The 21,315-nt window shown below is 46.2% G+C and overlaps 1 protein-coding gene and 2 non-coding genes across 3 annotated transcripts; 1 reads left to right on the plus strand and 2 right to left on the minus strand.

The window, feature by feature from the left end:
* The first annotated feature begins 4,005 nt into the window (after window positions 1-4,005).
* LOC144093587 (tubulin beta-4 chain-like) lies at window positions 4,006-18,162 on the plus strand. The gene is made up of 7 exons (XM_077627136.1): window positions 4,006-4,115; window positions 4,864-4,972; window positions 6,393-6,503; window positions 15,329-15,573; window positions 15,723-15,922; window positions 17,425-17,861; window positions 18,011-18,162. Exons 1-7 carry the CDS (start codon window positions 4,059-4,061, stop codon window positions 18,160-18,162), a joined length of 1,311 nt encoding a protein of 436 aa, XP_077483262.1. The 5' UTR covers window positions 4,006-4,058.
* A 2,594-nt stretch (window positions 18,163-20,756) lies between these two features.
* TRNAS-GGA (transfer RNA serine (anticodon GGA)) lies at window positions 20,757-20,833 on the minus strand. Its single transcript has one exon. It is a non-coding gene; the product is annotated as a tRNA-Ser (tRNA).
* A 408-nt stretch (window positions 20,834-21,241) lies between these two features.
* On the minus strand, window positions 21,242-21,315 carry TRNAL-CAA (transfer RNA leucine (anticodon CAA)). Its single transcript has one exon. It is a non-coding gene; the product is annotated as a tRNA-Leu (tRNA).

Here is a 21,315-nt window from a genome sequence, read left to right on the forward strand (position 1 = left end):
ACCTATGGCATCAAGACTGCCAGAACTGCGACCCCCGTTAAGCTATTAGCAGAGAAAGCATATGAAGTGATAGGCTCGTTTGACAAACATATTAAAGAAGCCAACAGTCACCGAAACGAAGATGCATAGGAAAATTTTTCTATTTTTTTGTCTTTGTTTTTTTATATCTAGTGCCAATCGATGAGTTTTTAAAGGAAATTACTTATAAAGCAGCAGAAAAAACAACCACGCCGCCGGTGGGATCCGAACCCACGACCTCCGAATATCGCGTCCGGTGCTATTACCAACTGAGCTACGGCGACGGCTGTCCAATCTGCTGCTTTCGTGGGTATTTATGTTTTGCGTGTAAGAGAACCTTGAGAGTGTTCACCGGCGCCATCCTCGTTCATAGCAGTGGACGTAGCACGTCCTGTAATACCGCAAGTGGGACGTAGAACGTCATCTAACGACGAGGGCGGAAACTGTGCGAGAGCTTGTTGGCTTCTTTAATATGTTTGTCAAACGAGCCTATCACTTCATTTGCCTTCCCTGCTAATATATATCTATATATATATATATATATATATATATATATATATATATATATATATATATCAAATTCTTTCTCAGTACACAGGAAATGCTAGGCATCTCATGGCAAGGAAATATGCTACAGATTAGAAATTACGACCTACACTGCGCTCATCATCCTCGTTCGTAGCGTTTTCCTCGTTCCATTCACTGACACGCGCAAGGCTCTACGAGCGTATGGAAATTCTAAAGCTTTATTTGGGTAAGCACAACGAATGAATGAGTCAAATAACATTTATTTACTTACATTCAACCGCATAAACGAACAGTTCGATGAGTGTTTATATTTTTTAACGGCAGGCTCATGATTCACCCAAAGATGAGGAAGACAAGGTTTGCGACGTTCCGCGATGTGTTCATCTCTAAAAACTCAAATTTCCTTTAAATAATATATAGTACACTTTTTACGCACTTTTTGGCCTTCGCCGGATTCTGAGCTGATCCCTCTTAATGGGAGTGAGTCATTAACCTTGCGAGACCAACGACAACCAAAGACGGTTGACCACAAATCACCTACTCCTTCAGTGCAGACGCCCGCCGCGGTGGATCCGTGGTTAGGGCGCTCGACTACTGATCCGGAGTTCCCGGGTTCGAACACGACTGCGGCGGCTGCGTTTTCATGGAGGAAAAACGCTAAGGCGCCCATGTGCTCTGCGATGTCAGTGCACGTTAAAGAACCCCAGGTGGTCGAAATTATTCCGGAGCCCTCCACTACGGCACCTATTCATTTCTTCTTTCACTCCCTCCTTTATTCCTTCCCTTACGGCGCGGATCAGGTGTTCAACGATATATGAGACATACTGCGCCATTTCTTTCCCCCAAAAAACCATTTATTATTATTATTCAGCGCAGATCGGGTTTGGGGTAGATGTCGCATTTGTAAATATACCAGCGCAAAACGTAAGCCCATGTTACGGCAGAAGGGAAGACATCCATTGCTCTCCTCACTGTAGTCGCGTCTCTTTTTGTGTACTCACTTCGTTTTTACAATGCGTGAGTACCGTTACAACTGATCCTGGTTGGACGAGCGTAATGGAAACGCCTGCTCGATGCTGCGGGCATCTTGGAAGCCTTAACGCGGGAAGCAACGCGCAAGCTGTGCAACATACTCTGAATAGCTGTTAAAATTGTATGTACTGAATTTCGCGAGATAGGGGTCACAGTCATGTTCTCACAAAAAAATCCTCAGCATATTTAATCCAGTTAATGAACAATTTCGAGCGTAAGGAGGCCCGTACCAAATCGTACTCAGCTTGCCACCGTTACAAATGCTGGTAAGGAATTGTATGTTTTGCTGCTGGGGCCTGATGTTTAATTCACAGGAAGAGTTTTTAAACACCTGTTTTGATGCACAGCACGGGGAAGGCGCAAATGCAACCATTTTTCGCTTAATTTTGTACACTAGGTATGCGGATATCCATGGCTATTGAGGAAGGCTCCAATTTTGTTCCTCTTACGTTATGTTAAGGTATGTTTACACGATGAACCCCATATCGGAGACGCCGCAGTGCCTTTGGCGGTCGTCTGCTGATGCCAAGGTCCCCAGTTTAATTCCTGCCGCGGCGGCCATATTTCGATGGAGGCGTAATACAAAAATACCCGTGTTCTGCAGCGACAAGTGGCGCATGTTAAAGATCCCCATTTGTGCTAAATTATTCTGCAGCCCTTCACTACGGTGTTCCTCATACCCCATGTGTCGGTTCGAGACGTTAAACTCGACAATTACAAAAAAGAAAATCTGGAGACTAGTTTTTATGGAGGAAAAACGCTAAGGCGCCCGTGTGCTGTGCGATGTCAGTGCATGTTAAAGATCCCCAGGTGGTCAAAATTATTCCGGAGCCCTCCACTACGGCAACTCTTTCTTCCTTTCTTCTTTCACTCCCTCCTTTATTCGTTCCCTTACGGCGCGGTTCAGGTGTCCAACGATGTATGAGACAGATACTGCTCCATTTCCTTTCCCCCAAAACCAATTAAAAAGGATCAGTTTTTGTGTCGCGAAACAGGCTTCGCGTGACGTTCTACTTTCAGTTCGTTAAGTTCGCGCCTGGCCCGTATCTGGCCTGGCCCCGGTTGATGATGATGATGATGATGATTTTGGCCTCTGGTTGAATGGTACGTACCCACGGTGGGGGATTGGACAGGGTACATTGGCCCCGGTTTTCTGCGCACCAGGGGTTCCAGCAGAAATTCCGATATCCTTTTTTCTGACGGCGGACCCCGGATCCTTGGCTGCCATGTTGGTGAACGTCGCACAGTGAAATGTGATGCGCATGTCTAATCCTGTTATCAGCATCTGTGATGCTGGAGGTCGGAGCAAGCGGCTGTAAGTGGATTAGGCATACGCACGGCCTGTCGCCGTGCTACGTTCACCAAACATCAGACAATTGTCGGCGGGCAGTGTGCATACCTAACGCACCGAAAGCAGAACACCGCCCGGACCAAGGAACGGCAAGAGGCCCGTTTTGTGAATCACATTTACTAAAGAATTCCATGATCCATCAAAAGTATCGATCATTATACCTAGTAAAATCACTGCAAGGATGAACAATTTCTGCGCAAATTGTCTGTGTTAATAGCTTGCTGTTCACCAGGAATATATTGGCACAGCCACCCAATCTGAACCTGAAAACGTTTGGCAGAAGGTTAGGCGGGCGGATGAGATTAAGAGGTTTGCAGGCATAAGGTGGGCGCAGCTGGCAAAGGACAGGAATAACTGGAGAGCCATGGGAGAAGCCTTTGCCCTGAAGTGAGCGTAGTCGGGCTGATGACGACGATGATGATAATGACCCACCCAAACCCTCAATCCAACCTCCCATACCCACACCCAACCCCTTCCTCCCAATGGGAAGCCACTGTTTCGAGAGCACAAACCAGGATGACCAACGCAGACTGATCGAACAGGCAACCCCGATTGGAACAGATAATGAGGCCCTGGACTCAGGTCTCTAACCTCTTGGGGCTACAGTCAGGCTGCTGCTGCTGCTGCAGATGAGGATGAAATAAAGTTTTCCAATCGGTCGGTAACATTCAAACTTTAGGACCGACCGCACGCGCACAAATCGAAACTGTAGAAAAGTGAAAAAATTATGCTGCAGAATGCACGTTAGTTCTTTCGAGCGAAACCAATTTCGAACACCGAGAAAAGAAAGTAGAAGAGGCCGAGTTTGCCCCTGCAGCCAGTTGAGAGAACCCCGTTGTGCCGGAAGCTTTGCGAAACGAAAAATAGTTCGCGTTGTACGGCGCAAATCCTTTACACGGCATCCTTTACGGGAAATCAAGGCCTTATATATAAGCTCTGAAGCGCATTTACTATGGCAGGAACAGGCTGCGGCACTACTTTTTGCGCTATTGAGTCGACACACGTACACATAGGAACAGAGTTGAGGAAGAAGTGAGCGTTGATGCGGCGCAAGGCTACAAATACGCGGACCCTTGACCCGGGCAGGCAGTCGGCATCTTGACAGCTGAGTCTCGGAGTGGCATCGAACATGCGCGAGATAGTCCACATCCAGACAGGCCAGTGTGGCAACCAGATCGGGGCGAAGGTAAGCCACCTCTGCTACCTCGTGGGTTATTTCACGGCTCAGGGGATCGCGGTTGCCATTCGGTCCCAGTGCCGGTCCCGGCGCGTTTTACGTTGGTGATTACGTTGCGTCCTAAACGCCACGTACTAGAATCTCGTTTCAGGATACGGGCGAAAGCAACTGCCTGTGAAGCAGTCGCGGCTTTTACCGGACGTACTGCTTTCGTTCTAAGTTGTGGCCTCTTTGCGTTGGACAATGTTGAGCCCTAGCTAATGCTCATCGAATCTCTTGTTCTTGACCACTCCTTTCGCTCTGACCTTTTAATTACTGCTCGCGATTTGAGAGCGTTGAGATATTATTGTTATTTTATGGCATATAGCTCAGATTTTATTCCCGGTTTTAAAAAATTATAGACAATCGGTCTTGGCGGAGAGGTGACATGGAACAGTTTTATGGCAAATGACTGCCGAAATGCGATCGGCGAGGATTCTTTGCCGGAATTTTTTTTCGCAGCACCTAGTTTTCGCGTATGATGTAATTCAAAGGCCTCAAGTGATCTTAGGCTCTGCCGGGTTTCCGCCATCAGCAAGACACATGGCGGGTGAGAATCGATGGCAGTTGACGAGTTGACTACAAAAACCAGTTGACAAGGGGAACTGTAGCAGTTATGTTGCTTTCGCTGTGAATTACAGCCTCTAAATATGCTTTGACTGTCGCCACTGCGCGATGTGACGCCGCTCTGATTACTGAAATCTTTTCCCGTCTGCAGTTTTGGGAGGTGATTTCCGATGAGCATGGCATCGATCCAAGCGGGGCGTACCATGGCGATTCGGACCTCCAGTTGGAGCGCATCAATGTCTACTACAATGAGGCCTCCGGTACGCGTCTGGCTGTATTTCGGTTGATAATTTCACTTTGAAGCTTCCCCGTCGAGTTGATCTTGCCTTGCGGCTTTTTCGCACTGCTAAGCATTACTGAAATTTGCCGGGCCGTTTGCCACATGACTTCTACAGAAACAGCAAGAGGAAGACAAAACCGAACGCTGTGTGTATGGTTGTCCCTTTTTCTCGGTCTTGCCTTAATAGAGCTGTTTGTGCTGTTAAGCTGATATCTGGCCTGTCAATGGAGCTTCTTCAACGGCAGGCCATTGCTCTTCAAGCTGCAAATTCTACAACCGATCGCGCAAATCTAGTTAGGTCAAAGTGCAACGTCTAGTGACCTCTTCTGCTTGCGGCATGTTATGTTAGGCCATTGCAGCTTTTCAAGTTGCATTGCCACAAGTACCGCAGGGATTAGCTTGAAGGTTCTTGACCAAAGGCTTTTTTCTCATAGGCAATGAATGTTCACAACGCGAATGAGTTTTTAATAATAATAATAATAATTGGTTTTGGGGGAAGGAAATGGCGCAGTATCTGTCTCATATATCGGCGGACACTTGAACCGCGCCGCAAGGGAAGGAATAATGGTGGGAGTGAAAGAAGAAAGGAAGAGAGAGGTGCCGTAGTGGAGGGCTCCGGAATAATTTCGACCACCTGGGGATCTTTAACGTGCACTGACATCGCACAGCACACGGGCGCCTTAGCGTTTTTCCTCCATAAAAACGCAGCCGCCGCGGTCGGGTTCGAACCCGGTTTCTGAATTCCCTCGTCAGGGTTGACGAGGACATAGTACGTCTCCCCTCTACTACGTTTCCTCTTGCTGCAGTGAGTTTGTAAGGAGTTTTTAACTCTATGTTTGCTAATACCGCCGCTGTGCTTCATTTGGAAGGGGCTCGATCATGACATCCATGATTCGGCGGACGCATTTCTATGGAGGCGAGATCATAAAGAGCCGTGTGTTCTGCGATCTTATTGCGCGTAAAGTAACCCGAGGTGGTGCAAATTTATCCAGAGGCCGGCACTACTGCGTTGATGACAGCCCATGTACAGTATTCGGAATTTTAATCCCATATAGGACACCGTAAGTTTAGTAATACGAAACAGAATCGAAACAGGAGTCGCAACAGGACGTTAATGTAGTGACATCATTTTGATCCATCTCAATTTATCTATCAACATTTCACCTTCTGTTTTTCTCTGAAAGATATTTAAATATTTTATTATTAAATATAACTGGATCTGCTGTTTAAAGGCCGGGAGGTGGCGCAAGGACCAAGTAGTGCCGCTTTTATTTGCTATGACACCTACAGTTGGCGCGCTCCATTCTCATTTCTTTAACTGGCTTTGTTGTGACGCAGGTACTTGTAATAACTGCACGGTATCTTTGTTACCGCTAAGTGATATTTGTTTTTTGTTTGAGGAGGTAAATACGTGCCTCGGGCCATCCTGGTTGACTTGGAGCCGGGAACCATGGACGCCGTCCGCTCGGGACGGTTTGGACCACTCTTCCGGCCGGATAACTTTGTGTTCGGTAAGGGGCTTCTCGGCTTAAAACCTACTACATAAACACACCCACAAGAGCGCACAGTATAGACTAATCTTTAAAGCGCACAACTGGCTGAATTTGTACCCACATCTCTGTACGCACAGCGAATCCTCGCTCAGTATGATCCAGTCCGAGTGGCATTCAGTTTAATACAGCCACGCAATCAAGAAATTCGAGTTTGATCTATGGACATTCTCATCAGTTCCTTGCGAAACCTAGGCCGCCAAGATTGAGACGCAAGCTTGGTGGTTCATCAAGAATGTAGTGCGCCGTGAAAAGAGCATATTACGAGAGAGGGAACACATGGGCCATTTCGAAAATAAAATGAATTGGAATCGAGGATATACAAGGCAAAAGCTGTCGGCGTTCAATGTGTTCATTGACGTGGACACCGTTCTAGACGCTTAAGGAAGTGCGTAAACTCGCTCCCCGGGTCAGTGGACGCTTCACTCGCCCTTCGAGGTACGTGACGATGGTGAAGACATGTGGGCTGCATACATTAATAATAATTGGTTTTTAGGGAAAGGAAATGGCGCAGTATCTGTCTCATATATCGTTGGACACCTGAACCGCGCTGTAAGGGAAGGGATAAGGGTGGGAGTGAAGAAGAAAGGAAGAAAGAGGTGCCGTAGTGGAGGGCTCCGGAATAATTTCGACCACCTGCGGATCTTTAACGTGCACTGATATCGCACAGCCTACGGGCGCCTTAGCGTTTTGCCTCAGTAAAAACGCAGCCGCCACGTTCGGGTTCGAACCCGGGAACTCCGGAGCAGTAGCTGAGCGCCCTAACCACTGAGTCATCGCGGCGGGTCTCTGCATACATTAGCACTGATAACTTCGTGGTAGACACGCGGAACTGCAGTAATAGGCCGCAGCGTTCATTGGGTGATCAACCTCTCGCGATCATCAACTGCAACCTGCCACAGAGGCAGGGTGAACGCGCTGCATATCCAAAGTGCGGAAGGCAATCAAATGGGGTTTTAAAGTGAAGGCTTTACTGGCCGCAAACTTGCGATTTCGCCGTGGCGGTGCTCCGAGGAAGCACGTAACGTCACAACGCGCGGCTCACCGCGCGTATTTCTCTCTTTCTCGCTCCCTAGTCACTACTGAGCATGCGCCACTAGTAGCATCGAGCCACAGGTGTCCGCCGCTGCGCAGCGCCACGCCTTTCCTCAAAATCCAACTTTCAATTTCCAGTTTTCTCTTTTTTTCTTTCCCTCCCTCCTTTATCGCTTCCTTTACGGCGCGGTTCGGGTGTTCACCGAGATATGTGAGACGGTTACTGTGTCATTTCCTTTCCTCCAAAACCAAACAAAACTAGTCAGCCGAGGCTGTTCATAGTTCATTGGCGTTGACAACTTTGAAAGGGCCGTTCATTTTCACGAAAGGAAAGGCGTAATAATAAATGTAATAATTGGTTTTTGCGGAAAGGAAATTGCGCAGTATCTGTCCTGTATATCGTTGGACACCTGAACCGAGTCGTAAGGGAAGGGATAAACGAGGGAGTGAAAGAAGAAAGAGGTGCCGTAGTGGAGGGCTCCGGAATAATTTCGACCACTTGGGGATCTTTCACGTGCACTGACATGGCACAAGACGCGGGCGCCTTAGCGTTTTTCCACCATAAAAACGCAGCCGCCACGGTCGGGTTCGATCCCGGGAACTCCGGATCAGTAGCCGCGCGCGCTAACCACTGAGCCACCGCGGCGCACAACCGGCTCCGTGGGTCAGTGGAGACCTAAATCTCGCTTTCATGCACGTGGCGCTGGTTTCCAACTGCAAAAGACTGCTTTGATGGCGTTCCCCACACTGGATAGGCAGCGCGCCCTCCCTGCCACCCTGGGAGGTGGCACGCAGTTAATTGTTGATCGCGAGATCTTGATCAGCAAACGAACCCAGCAGCCTAGCTATTGCTGCAGTGCCGCATGTCAGCCACAACGAAGTCAGCGCTATTGCATTCAGGCCACATCTCTCTCCCATCACTGCCACGTGCATCAAATCACGAATGAGGCGCCCACATATCCAGGCAGTCAGTTATGCGCCCTTCCTTTGTACAACTCCATCGTCGTCTAGAACATTGTCAACGCAAAGAACACAGTGAACGCCGACACCTTTCGCTTTGTATACCCTAGATTAACTGAGCTAATAATAATTGGTTTTTGGGGAAAGGAAATGGCGCAGTATCTGTCTCATATATCGTTGGACACCTGAACCGCGCAGTAAGGGAAGGGACAAGGGAGGGAGTGAAAGAAGAAGGGAAGAAGGAGGTGCCGTAGTGGAGGGCTCCGGAATAATTTCGACCACCTGGGGATCTTTAGCGTGCACTGACATCGCACAGCACACGGGCGCCTTAGCGTTTTTCCTCCATAAAAACGCAGCCGCCGCGGTCGGGTTCGAACCCGGGAACTCCGGATCAGTAGTCGAGCGCCCTAACCACTGAGCCACCGCGGCGGGGCTAATCCACATTCATTTTTTGCAGTCGCATGCCAACGCCACGTTACATGAAAGCGAAAGTGAGGTGTCCACTGACCCAGGGAGCCAGTTTTGCGCCTTCCTTTCGTAAAAATGAACGGCCTCTACGTTGTCAACACCAATGCACCAAATGAGTGCCGGCGGCTCATTTTGTTTTGGTTTTGAGGAAAGTAAATGGAGCAGCAACTGTCTCATATGTCTCGGTGGACACTAGATCGAATGGATAAAGGCGGGATGAAAACAAGAAAAAAAAACTTGAAAATCGAATTTAAGGAAAGGTGAGGCGCGACGCAGCGGCGGAACACCTATGGCTCGGTGGAACTAGTGGCTCATGCGCAGTAGTGACTAGACACGCTTACCCGAAATGGGCCGCTGGCTATAGCCTAGCGTAGCTCTCGCTACAAAAAATTCCATCCGCCTTTGACACAACACCACATCACTCGGCAAAACGCATAGGTGGCGCATTACACAAGGAAGGGAGGCGGCCGTCTGCGGGGACAATCCGGCATAAAACAAAATATTACAGACAGGTATAACACAGGATATGAGCACAGCTGGCGGTTCTCCCTCCCCTGTGTTCATGTCATTTGTCACCCGTTTTACATAGGGACTCGCTGGAGAGATTGTGTTCTGTAGCTGAGTACAATGCGAGCCATGACTTGTTGAACATATATTTTCAACTTCTTTCACTCGTCGCTTTATTGGGAACTTCCGCAAGCTGTTAACTTCAACTGTGTTGAGCGTTGTTCATCTCTCTTCTCGCTACCTCCACCACGCAGCATATGTATTGTTTTTTCCGCCCAGGGCATGGCTTTCTTTCATGCCCAGCTTTCTGGGACATCTACTACTTGTGCCATCTACCGGCAGTGGCGTCGACAGGGAGCGTAACTGAATGGGAAGGGGTACAAAAAAAAATCGTAAAACGTGAACAAAATCACCTACAAAAATGCCTCGGGTGTTTGTGTAACCCGGGTTCGAACCCGACCGCGGCGGCTACGTTTTTATGGAGGAAAAACGCTAAGGCGCCCGTGTGCTGTGCGATGTCAGTGCACGTTAAAGATCCCCAGGTGGTCGAAATTATTCCGGAGCCCTCCACTACGGACCTATTTGTTCCTCTCTTCTTTCACTCCCTCCTTTATCCCTTCCCTTACGGCGCGGTTCAGGTGTCCAACGATATATGAGACAGATACTGCGCCATTTCCTTTCCACCAAAAACCAATTATAATTATAATAATTTGTGTAATATACACTTAGCTGAGGAATGTGCCGAAGTTTCTGTCCTGTGCTAATAATACACGAGCTTCCCAGCGCGTTTGAATATTATACGATGCTGCCTGCGGGAGGGGGCCAAAGTTTTGGCATTTTTACAGACTTTGAAACTGTATAGCACCTTAACACGAATAGATATCGAAAATGCTTCCCGGTTTTAGGTACCCAAATATATGGTGTTTAAAATGGTGTGCAACGATCTGGCATAGCTTTGATCAAGAAGCTTCCTGAGGCCTTTTAATTGGAACCTGATATTGCCTAAAATATGAAAGATGGCGCCCGGTAGCGAGCTACACTGCAGAACTGGTTCGGACTGCTGAAGTTGCGTCCATTTCGACGCTTACCTTTTTATCGGGTGACTTTTGCCTTGCAGACAAGAACACATGTCAGAGCTCGAACCCAGTGTCTCGACCGGAGCTTTAAATAAAGAAGGTTGTTACGATGACCTTGCATTAACGCAGCTACATAAAATATTCGCGGCTGTTCATATATGCTTGTCGTGGAGCAACTTTGCAAATTGTCAGCCCTTTGCTATTATCTAAAAAGTTTATTGGGGCGTGTGATCATGATATATTAGGGTATGAGCTAGCTCGCCTGAATTTTAGCTATTCTTGTTACAATTAAAGAGCGTAGCGGCATTCAAACGGCCGACATCAAAAAGTATTCGCGGATATAAATGTTTAAGTTTATTCTTTTAATACTTATTTAGGAAAATTTGATATAGCTTTACTCAGAAACATTCTGAAGCTGTTCAGCTGTTGTCGGGCAGAACACAGAATTTGGAGTCTAGAAGCAAATAGCGTCTAGATAGACGTTCAGGTTGTTACTGTCACGTTCACCTGTAATGCTTTCAAATTAGTGACTCTAGCGTTGTCCGAATATGGTGACTCGAGTTTGCACTTAGAGTTTTAACCTGGGTTCAGAACCTTTTGTTTTGGTCAACTAATTTTAATAAATGTGCTCGTTTCTATAGAAAATATATTAGTATGAATGTATGAATGAAAAATTTCACGCATGATCACTATTCATACTTTTATTGCTGCAGCTATTGTCGACTTTTTTTGCTGTTCTTTCATTCTGACTTCTGTAATATGCATGCATGATGTATTGCCGGGATCCATCCTGTGTAACACAACTGAAAAAATGAGGCTTCGCTTTTGAGGTACGAAACTTCGCTTTTAATGACACCGCAAGATACCGCCAACATTTTCCATTTTTGCAAACAAATTGGTGAATTTAATTGTGTCCACTTCTGAGCTACGAAAAAGCGCTTTTACATGGACGTCATCAAGGAAGCATTTCATAACGGTATATATAAATGGCAAATATGGTGGCTGTCGTAATTTGCGACGCTGCCAGCCGCTACGCTGCTTCGTCGGTCGATTGTCATGATATCGCATTTAATTCTCCCGCACCTCTCAGAGTGACTTCGCAAGGGGCCGCCAGGTGCAAGAGGGTTAACCACGGATTAACAGGGTTAGTCGCGATGTCATATCAATCGTCTGAAGCGACTGTCTTGACAGTCTCCTTTGAAGAACGTTTGCATCTGTCCTTTGAGGCTGGGCTGTAATCATTTTAAGCAATAAATTTTTCTTTTTCACCAGTATAATAGATGAGTTGCGTTATCGCAAGCAGCATGCTTTTAAGATTCATCTTCTTTAAAATGCTATGAAAACGTGTAAAAAATTGACCGCCAATAGCAAGATCAAAGGATGTCAAGGGGTATAAATTAGAGGGGGAAGAAAAATAAAAAACAACTAAGTGTCCTGCCCACGCCAGTACAAATACTACATGAAGACTGTTAAAAGAATGAAAACTAGAAGTGCCCCCCGTTAGAACGGCCAATAAAAATCAAGAGAAACACCCCCACCAATACATTCAAAGAGAGAGAGAGGGGCGGGTGGGGGGTGGCAAAGTCTTGCACAGGGTGCGGGTGATGTAAGGCCGGCTCAGGACCCAGCCGCTATGCCCACATTTCAGTGTACGCGAAATGCAACAACGCTCCGGCTGTTTACCCCCGGGGGGTCGAATTAGTTCGAAGCGCTCCAGTGCGCTGTCCCTTATAGCCTGTAATAGAACTAATTTCTATTATTTCATTGTATCTTTTCCCAGTTCCCAAGTTACTCTGCCTGCAGCAGCTTTGATTTCTGTGGTCAGGTGAAAAACTAATTATACTGCACTGAACAATACTATCGCTTACTTTTGAAGCAGCAACCTTTGGTAAATCAAACCAAATACAATTGTAATAGAGAAGTAGAGCGCAACAAAAATAACCAGACGCTAAAAAGGAATGTATACCAATAAAAAAGTCACGAATTGCATTCTATGTTACAAAGTTAATGAGAATATCAAATAGGCGGGGATGTCATTATAGCAGGCGGGGATGTCATTATAGCACGTAGCGGAAAGCACAATGTCAGCAAATTACCATGAATGAAGGGGAAGCCTTCGTAACGATAACACTCATGGGAAGTGATCTGTTACGTTTACAGTAATATTCGAAGGACTGGAGGTTATATTTCTTTTCTCCTTTGCACCTTTGGGGAGGAAATCGAGCAAATGTAGTAGGTATAATTTCATGGCGTCGCTGTCAATAAACTTGCACTTGTCACACTATCTGATAGCTGGTGCGGAAGGGGTTATAACTTCCCCGCAAAAAGGCAAGGACAAGGGCTATAGTGCCGACATAAAATATTTTATTATACACTTTTTATACAACATTTGGAAACAAAATGTGTACAATCAGAATCACATAGCGTCATTACCTTGTGTTCATGTTACATGTACAACCAGAACGATGCACTCCAAACGTAACGAATATGAATATAACTAAACACACTTCACAGCAACATGGCATACAAAAGAAGCAATACTTTGCGAAAAGAATAAAGAACAAGGCAAACTTTTAATCGGTTGCCAAACAAAATGAGTCAGCAAAGAAGGACATACAAATGAACATAAACGATGGCATAGAATGTGCGCAGTACTGCTGTCGTCACTTTTCTCGAGCCTGTTTGTGCGCATTGTGCACTTGATGCCAGTATTATATGATCTACGCCCGATACGACCAATCAGTTTTCTTAAATTCGCTGCAAAATTTTTTCCTGCAGCCCCGCAGAACTTAAAGGCGTGTGTGCATGTTCATTTTCAAAGCACCCCCCCCCCAATTACTTTTTCTAGCTGTACTGATTGCGCTATAAATCGGTTTTCCATGGTTTGTTTACATAAAAGAATTTTCTTACGCAAAAGACAAGCCAAAAGATCATTTTAAAAGTGACAACGCCAATACTTACAAAACACACATATCACATTTATATTACACCAAAAAATTGCTCAGGGCTTATATGGCAGGTAAACAGTCACATAATACAAATACACTATTTTAGTACACACCGAACACTCCTTTAGAAGCAGGTTACATAAGGCATCAGGAAGAGTACTCTTCATCTTCAAGCAGTGATGCACTTTCTAAACTAGAGGTACAACACAGCACTATAAATATAGGAGGAAACACGCAAAACTAAAAGGCACATCTCACCACATAACTGTTATCTCCTCCTATGGCTACAATCATTGCTTTTCTCTTTCTTTCCTTACAAGGTTGCGAAGTTTTTCTATTGATTTGACTTTCGTCGACATTCCCATAGCCCGAAGCTCCGTGCGCAATTCTCCTGCATCCATGTCGTCCACATTTTGCAGACAGTTTCTTTCACTCACTTTTTCATCTGCACAGAGTAGCCTCTTCACCCGTGTCTCTTGAATAAGTCCCTCAAACCAATATTCTTGGTCCCGCTTTTTATATGCACGGCTTAGTCTGATATTCTCACTCCAAGCCTTTTCGCCAGCTTGAGAGCGTCAGCGGCTGCATTCCACATGTTAGACTTCCCATGGTGTAGATGCTTTAGCACGTCGTTTTTTTTTCTCTAACCCTTGGCTTGAAAGTCAACCAAGGCCCTTGAACCTTTCGTGCTTTGCGGAAGCGTGGTGCGCGAGAATATGAATGTACGGCGTAACTCTATCGCCACCATAGCCTTTGCAACCTTGGGCTCATAATTCTAAGAACGTGTGAAAGAATTCTGAGGTTTCTCTTTCTATGCTGCGACCTTCAACATCATTTTCCAGGTGGTACAAAATTTTCCGCATAGGCTTCCAAAGGAGCAAAGTTTTTTTCCTCTGTTTGAAGGTGCAATTTCCCGGCCAGTTTTTCAGGCAAAGCCTTCAGCAGACGCTCACAATCGCCCCCCGATACCGACGTGAATGTTTTTCCCTTGTTTCCTTCATTGGTTTCCCAGACGTGAAATTTAATCCCACAGTTATTTATGGCGTCAACGATGTCCTGAACGTGTATGGTCATACCACGTGGGTTGCGGACTTTTTCACAGTAATCTCTGTCTTCTGCTTCTGAAAGCAATCCATCTACAAGGCGGTTAACTATTCTTAACTTCATGTGCAATACATCAGGAATTATTAAATCAAAGTCGAAGTTGAACAATGGCACGTTATTCATCCCGTTCGCTTCTGCGCAGCAATCAGCTCTCATGTTCTCAAGAGTGCGGATCAAAGGAGGCTCATTAAAGCTCCTGTTACTTGTGAGGACTGAGCACCTTGTCTGTGGGTTTGCTCGACAAAATGGACAAGGATAGTGTGATGCAGCAGACTGCAGACCCTGAACAACAAGCAAACATTTCAAATCTGACCCTAGACAGATGTGAATCGGAATCTCATGGTCCCCTACAGATATGCTACCCCTTCGTGCGACAACATTAATTTCTTTCATCAAATCCCGAAAAGCATCTCTTATTTCAAAATAACCTACCGAGATCTCCGCCACACCGAGAAGGCGATGAAGGTTATGGCTTTGTAGGTGCCGCGTTTTGCAAATGATGACGAATGATAATGTTGTCCAGGTCGTGCGTCTACTCGCAACGCAGCCATCACCCTCTATTTTTACAAGGAGTGCCTCGGTGGAGATCTCTGTCTCTGACTGGCTTTCCTTTATTGCATATTCCAGTACTGATTTTCTTCAGGATACAGTTTGTGCAAGTATACGCCTTTCACAACCCGCCCTTCAGGTCAGAGTGGCGCTGGCAACAATTGGGCCAAGGGCCACTACACCGAGGGTGCTGAACTGGTGGACTCGGTGCTCGACGTTGTGCGCAAGGAAGCGGAATCCTGTGACTGCCTGCAGGGATTCCAGCTGACCCACTCCCTGGGCGGTGGTACTGGATCTGGCATGGGCACACTGCTCATCTCGAAGATCCGTGAAGAGTACCCCGATCGCATCATGAACACCTACAGTGTAGTGCCCTCTCCAAAGGTGTGTGGCATTATCTGCAGGACCCAATTTCAGCATCTTTGAAACAAATCAAACATGACATTTTGGCCTTGCTTTATAAGGCGTCTTCCTTGAATTTTGATTAGTCGTTATGCACAAAGTTCTCATTCTCTTCCTGCGGCTACCTCTAGGTTTCGGACACTGTCGTCGAGCCCTACAATGCTACTTTGTCAGTGCATCAGCTTGTGGAGAACACCGACGAGACCTACTGCATCGACAACGAAGCACTCTACGACATCTGCTTCCGGACGCTTAAGCTCACGACTCCCACCTACGGAGACCTTAACCACTTGGTTTCTGCAACGATGTCGGGTGTGACCACATGCCTGAGGTAAGTATTTCGCAGCTTCGTTCAAGGGGTCAATTAAGCGCCTCATGCATGTTCATAAAGAGCCCAAAGAGATCGACACTATCCGCCGAATTGCTAGGTCCGACAACAGTGATCGGTTCAGTATGGAACAAGCACTGCAAAGACTGCGGTCGCCAAGGAGTTTTACAAAATATTAAGAGTAATACACTACAGCTAATCTTCATGTATAAAGTGCATGTGGTGGCAATATTTTCAGAAAATACAATGACGAACAAGAAAGCAAATAAAAGCGCCCACACGGTCCGCATAAAAACTAACAAACACCGCACCTGCTATAGCCAGGCAAGCAGCTGCTCAAGGAAGCTTTGAAAAGCACTTCAAGGAAAGTGAATTTGGCAACGGCAGCAATAACGAGAAGGCGGCTGTCGTCGGGAATAATGGAGCGGCGCCTAATCTACGGCATGCGATTGCGCACATTGGGAATAAAATGGCCGTGTTTAACTACTGTACCTCAGAAACTCATGAGTCGAAAAGGTAAATTAAGGCCTGGCGCTGTAAATGATGAAAAACTACTGTGTTCAAAAAGGAAACATCTCAAATCTCTTGGAAATAATTTAGGTGTGTGTCAGTGGAGAATGCTTTTTGAACTGTTTCTCCTTTATAAAGCGCACATTTATCTCGTTCAGCTCGTTAATCCTAGCGTACAGGACCTACATATAAAGCCTCACGTACAGCGAAATCAGTTATCCCCGTTTTCTCTTCGGGAAAAGAGAATACAAATTCTCACGTTTTGGTATGGAAGTTTTTCGATAAATAGTGGCACTTTCTCTGAGGAAGTTGGGAGCAGAGTACCACATTAGATTGCTGAGCAGTCAGTATGGAATACTAGTTGCCATTGTTGGGGGATGGTGTTTTAGGGCCTGGAGAACGATCACATAATTTTAAAGTGCCACGACAACCGGCAGACCGTTGAAGTTAATACTTGTCGATGTTCTCCTAATGTAGTAATTTGTATTAACTTTGAAGCTGGATACACAGCAGTGACCATGTGAAGAATCCATTTTTATTTTTGTGATTTTGCCAATGAATCGAAACAGCAACAGAAGAAATCTTGTTATCTTACTAGAGCTGGTTTGTTTCTCCGCCGCCGTTGTAATTTGGCTGAGGCAAATAACAGGCATGCAGTTTCAATGTTCTCTTGAACAGACTGGCAAAGTGTAAACTATGTCACTTCTGAAATTTCCACGAGTGCGTTCTTTCATTGGGCTTCGTTGTCTGCACTGGCGTGAAGAGAACTGAATTTCAAATTTGATGACCCGATATTCAAAAGCTTTGAATGAACAGCGGCAACAATCGCGACATTCTACAAGATGCCTCCACTGACCATTGTAGCTGCTCCATAATCTTACCACAATCTTGTTCTGACTGCTCCCAAACAAGAGCGCCCAACATACCTCTGTAAATTCTCTCTCCCCTTGTGAATTAGGCGGGCTTCTAATCAAGCACCGTCTCATTCCTCACAGATTTCCTGGGCAGCTGAATGCTGATCTTCGCAAGCTGGCCGTTAATATGGTGCCCTTCCCTCGCCTCCACTTCTTCATGACTGGCTTTGCTCCACTCACGTCCCGCGACTGCCAGCAGTACCGGGCTCTGACTGTGCCGGAGCTGACGCAACAGATGTTCGATGCCAAAAACATGATGGCTGCTTGCGACCCCCGCCACGGTCGTTACCTGACAGTTGCTGCAGTCTTCAGAGGCCGAATGAGCATGCGGGAAGTCGATGACCAGATGCTCAACATCCAGAGCAAGGACTCGAGTTACTTCGTTGAATGGATCCCGAACAACGTAAAGACAGCTGTCTGTGACATACCGCCTCGAGGTCTGAAGATGTCTGCTACTTTCATTGGGAACAGCACAGCCATTCAAGAGCTTTTCAAGCGGATCTCCGAGCAGTTTACAGGTGACCATCGTGTTTGATTTGAAAGTGTTTCTTAAAAGCACATACTTTCATTGTAGGTGCCCATTACTGTCGATTTTCTGGAACAGCGCATTTTCGGGGACAGTTCCAGGAGTGTGACCCCGCCTGTTTGATATATTATTTTTTTGCAGCTATGTTCCGCCGCAAGGCCTTTCTGCACTGGTACACCGGAGAGGGCATGGACGAGTTGGAGTTCACCGAGGCAGAGTCCAGCTTGAACGAACTGGTGTCAGAATACCAACAGTACCAGGAGGCCACAGCCGAGGATGAAGGGGAATTCTAGGAGACCCAGGCAGAGGCCTAGTTTTTTGTGTGCAGTGCTTTTTTTCTTTCGCTTTACAATAAAGAGTTTGTCATGGATCCTTCTTTTTGAGCCAGGTGCTTGTGCACTTCAGTATGTCGTAGGCCCGGACTGCGTCACAAGGATGGTCACGCAAAGCAGCTAAACTTTACTGTATTGCAATGTGCGCACATCTGTAAATAGCCGTGTGACCGGCGTTTTCGGCATTTTGACGAAACTCTAAAATCTGTTAAAACCTTGTCATCGAACCACTTTTAGAGCGAACGCAAGGTGATCTTAAGGAAAATAAGTTTTGATGAGCTATTATTGGTATCGGATACTTCCTGTCTGATGATGTGGCAAATTCTCTGTGCTGTCGAAACTGATACGAGACGAGCCGGTTTTTAGAACATCGCTACGGAGAATACATTTTGCTTATTATTCTCAGTGTTACTTGACTGAGTTTTTTTGGCGTATTATCTAGCCATCATCTTTTGTCTCATTTTTACGATTTTTAACAAAAATTTCAGTGACGGGATCTTCGTCAATACTAGGACGATCGAATCACTTTCCTTGAGAGGGTCATCTACTTGAGGGAAGGAAAACAAGTTGAGAAGACGACGACAGGACATCAAGTAGCATTTGAGGCTGCTTGACCAATTCATTGTTCAGCGATAGGCGAGCTCCTCGGGGCTGCTGAACCTGTAGCGATCGAACCACAAGGCCCATATATCGTCCTTCTGTGAGCGGCATAGCCCTAACCCGGGACGCAGCGCAGAAAGGTTCGTCGCCAAAGGCTTTGGCGAGTCGCCACTGTGAGGAGCCCTCAACCCTTAATACTCAACGAACATTGCCCGTGTTGCGCTATTGATTCAGAATCCCTTACCGTGGTGTCCACAGAAACGGAGGGTAGGTGCTTTGGAAGCCACGCGAGCTTTCGTGATCTGAAAGCCCTATGGTTGGAGGCGGGAGCGATATTTCCGGCGAGGGCCTGGGGTAAACAGCTCTTTGTCTCTATAGCAGTTTAGCGTCAGCATCACCAGCTCTTTACGCGATAGCGGTAAAGGCCCCGTTCACCCGAAAATCCAGTGCCGATGTTCGTGTTTTCGGTGTTGTGAGTGAAAAATCGCAAGCTCTTGATTGCCCAGGTATTGAATGCCCAGGTATTTTTGGATGCAAAGTAGAGAACGACCGTTTGCATATATGGCAATTAACCGATTGCGCTACCGCGTTATACCCTTAGGGCGGAGCTCATGTGATCCTTCCAAGTTTTGCATGACAGGTAGGAAAGCGCTTCCTGATGTCCCTGAGGGGCTCAAGTATGTCTCCGTAGTACGTTTGCATTACAAGATAAGTTCCCACTTCGTCGACTATCGCTTGGTTTTATGACCGCGAGCTGTGGCGTTCGTGATTTGATTCCCGGTGTGTAGAGCCCATGTCATGGTAAGTGGTTCTCAGCTGGTACCCCCATGGCGGAATATTTGGGAAGCCTTCTCGATGGGGCTACAGCTGGTATAATTACGACTGATTGTCTGCGAGTCGAGGTTACTGTCAAGGATCTGTGCCATCTGTTGCCGTCGGCGACTGCGAGGATTTTCGTGGTCAAATAGCATCCAAGTCGCGGCAGTGTAACGCGAAATTCGGCGACAACTCGTGCACTACTGGATTGGAACTCGTTGCATTTTTATCGCCTTACCGTAATATCCGGTATACAGTCCGCACGCAGTGTGTAGTCCGCAACGCACAATTTTGGCTGCATATGGATTGTAAAACTTTTATTTCCAACAGTTTGAGAGGCTTAACGCCCTTCGCCTAAACGACAGCCAGAATGCCCTGGCTTGTGGCGGCGTCTTCGGCCAGTTGTACGACCTTTGTCTGAATCATCAGATCGGTGCTGAATAGGAGAGCCTCCCATTGGTCAAGCGAGAGAATATTTTTCCTCCAGGGGGGAAAAAGGGCATTTCCAATATATATGGTTGAGATCCGCGTTGAGCTTGCACAGATTTGAATATTGTGACGGATAATAATGACTACACATAACTGGGTTCTGGAATGTATGAGTCTGGAGACGGCTGATAAGAAAAAAAATACTAGACTTTCCGCACTCGTTACATACACTATCAGAATCAGGCGTGCGAACAGCACATCAAATTATATTTGGCGCAGTTCAAGTATCACAAAACGTGGCAATAGAGTAAGCTTCGCGAACTTTGTGCCACATTCAGCGATGCTGAAAAAGAAAAAATGCTGTGCAGTGCGTATATACAGATGGTCCGCAAAGCGCAAAATATAAATTTTTTAGCATGTATAACTCGCAGACTGTATACGAGAAACATTAGTATATGTTACACAGTTTCTGCCCTCCCAATAAAAAAGCCGCTTGCTATATATATATATATATATATATATATATATATATATATATATATATATATATATATATATATATATATATATATATATATTAAAGAAGCCAACAGTCACCGAAACGAAGGTGCATAAGGGAATTTTTCTATTTTTTTTATTTTTTTATTATCTGGTGCCAATCAATTAGTTTTTAAAGAAAATTATTTATAAAGCAGAAGAAAAAAAAACCATGCCGCCGGTGGGATCCGAACCCACGACCTCCGAATATCCCGTCCGGTGCTCTTACCAACTGAGCTACGGTGACGGCTGTCCAATCTGCTGCTTTCGTGGGTATTTATGTTTTGCGTGTAAGCGAACCTTGAGAGTGTTCACCAGCGCCATCCTCGTTCATAGCGGTGGACGTAGCACGTCCTCTAATACCGCACGTGTGACGTAGAACGCCATCTAACGACGAGGGCGGAAACTGTGCGAGAGCCTATTATGCTACCTATGGCATCAAGACTGCCAGAACCGCGACCCCCGTTAAGCTATTAGCAGAGAAGGCAAATGAAGTGATAGGCTCGTTTGACAAACATATTAAAGAAGCCAACAGTCACCGAAACGAAGGGGCATAGGAAAATTTTTCTATTTTTTTTTGTTTTTATTTTTTTATATGTAGTGCCAATCGATTAGTTTTTAAAGAAAATTACTTATAAAGCAGCAGAAAAAACAACCACGCCGCCGGTGGGATCCGAACCCACGACCTCCGAATATTGCGTCCGGGGCTCTTACCAACTGAGCTACGGCGAC

The sequence above is a fragment of the Amblyomma americanum genome, chromosome 1, assembly GCF_052857255.1.
Source record: "Amblyomma americanum isolate KBUSLIRL-KWMA chromosome 1, ASM5285725v1, whole genome shotgun sequence".
Taxonomy (NCBI): domain Eukaryota; kingdom Metazoa; phylum Arthropoda; class Arachnida; order Ixodida; family Ixodidae; genus Amblyomma; species Amblyomma americanum.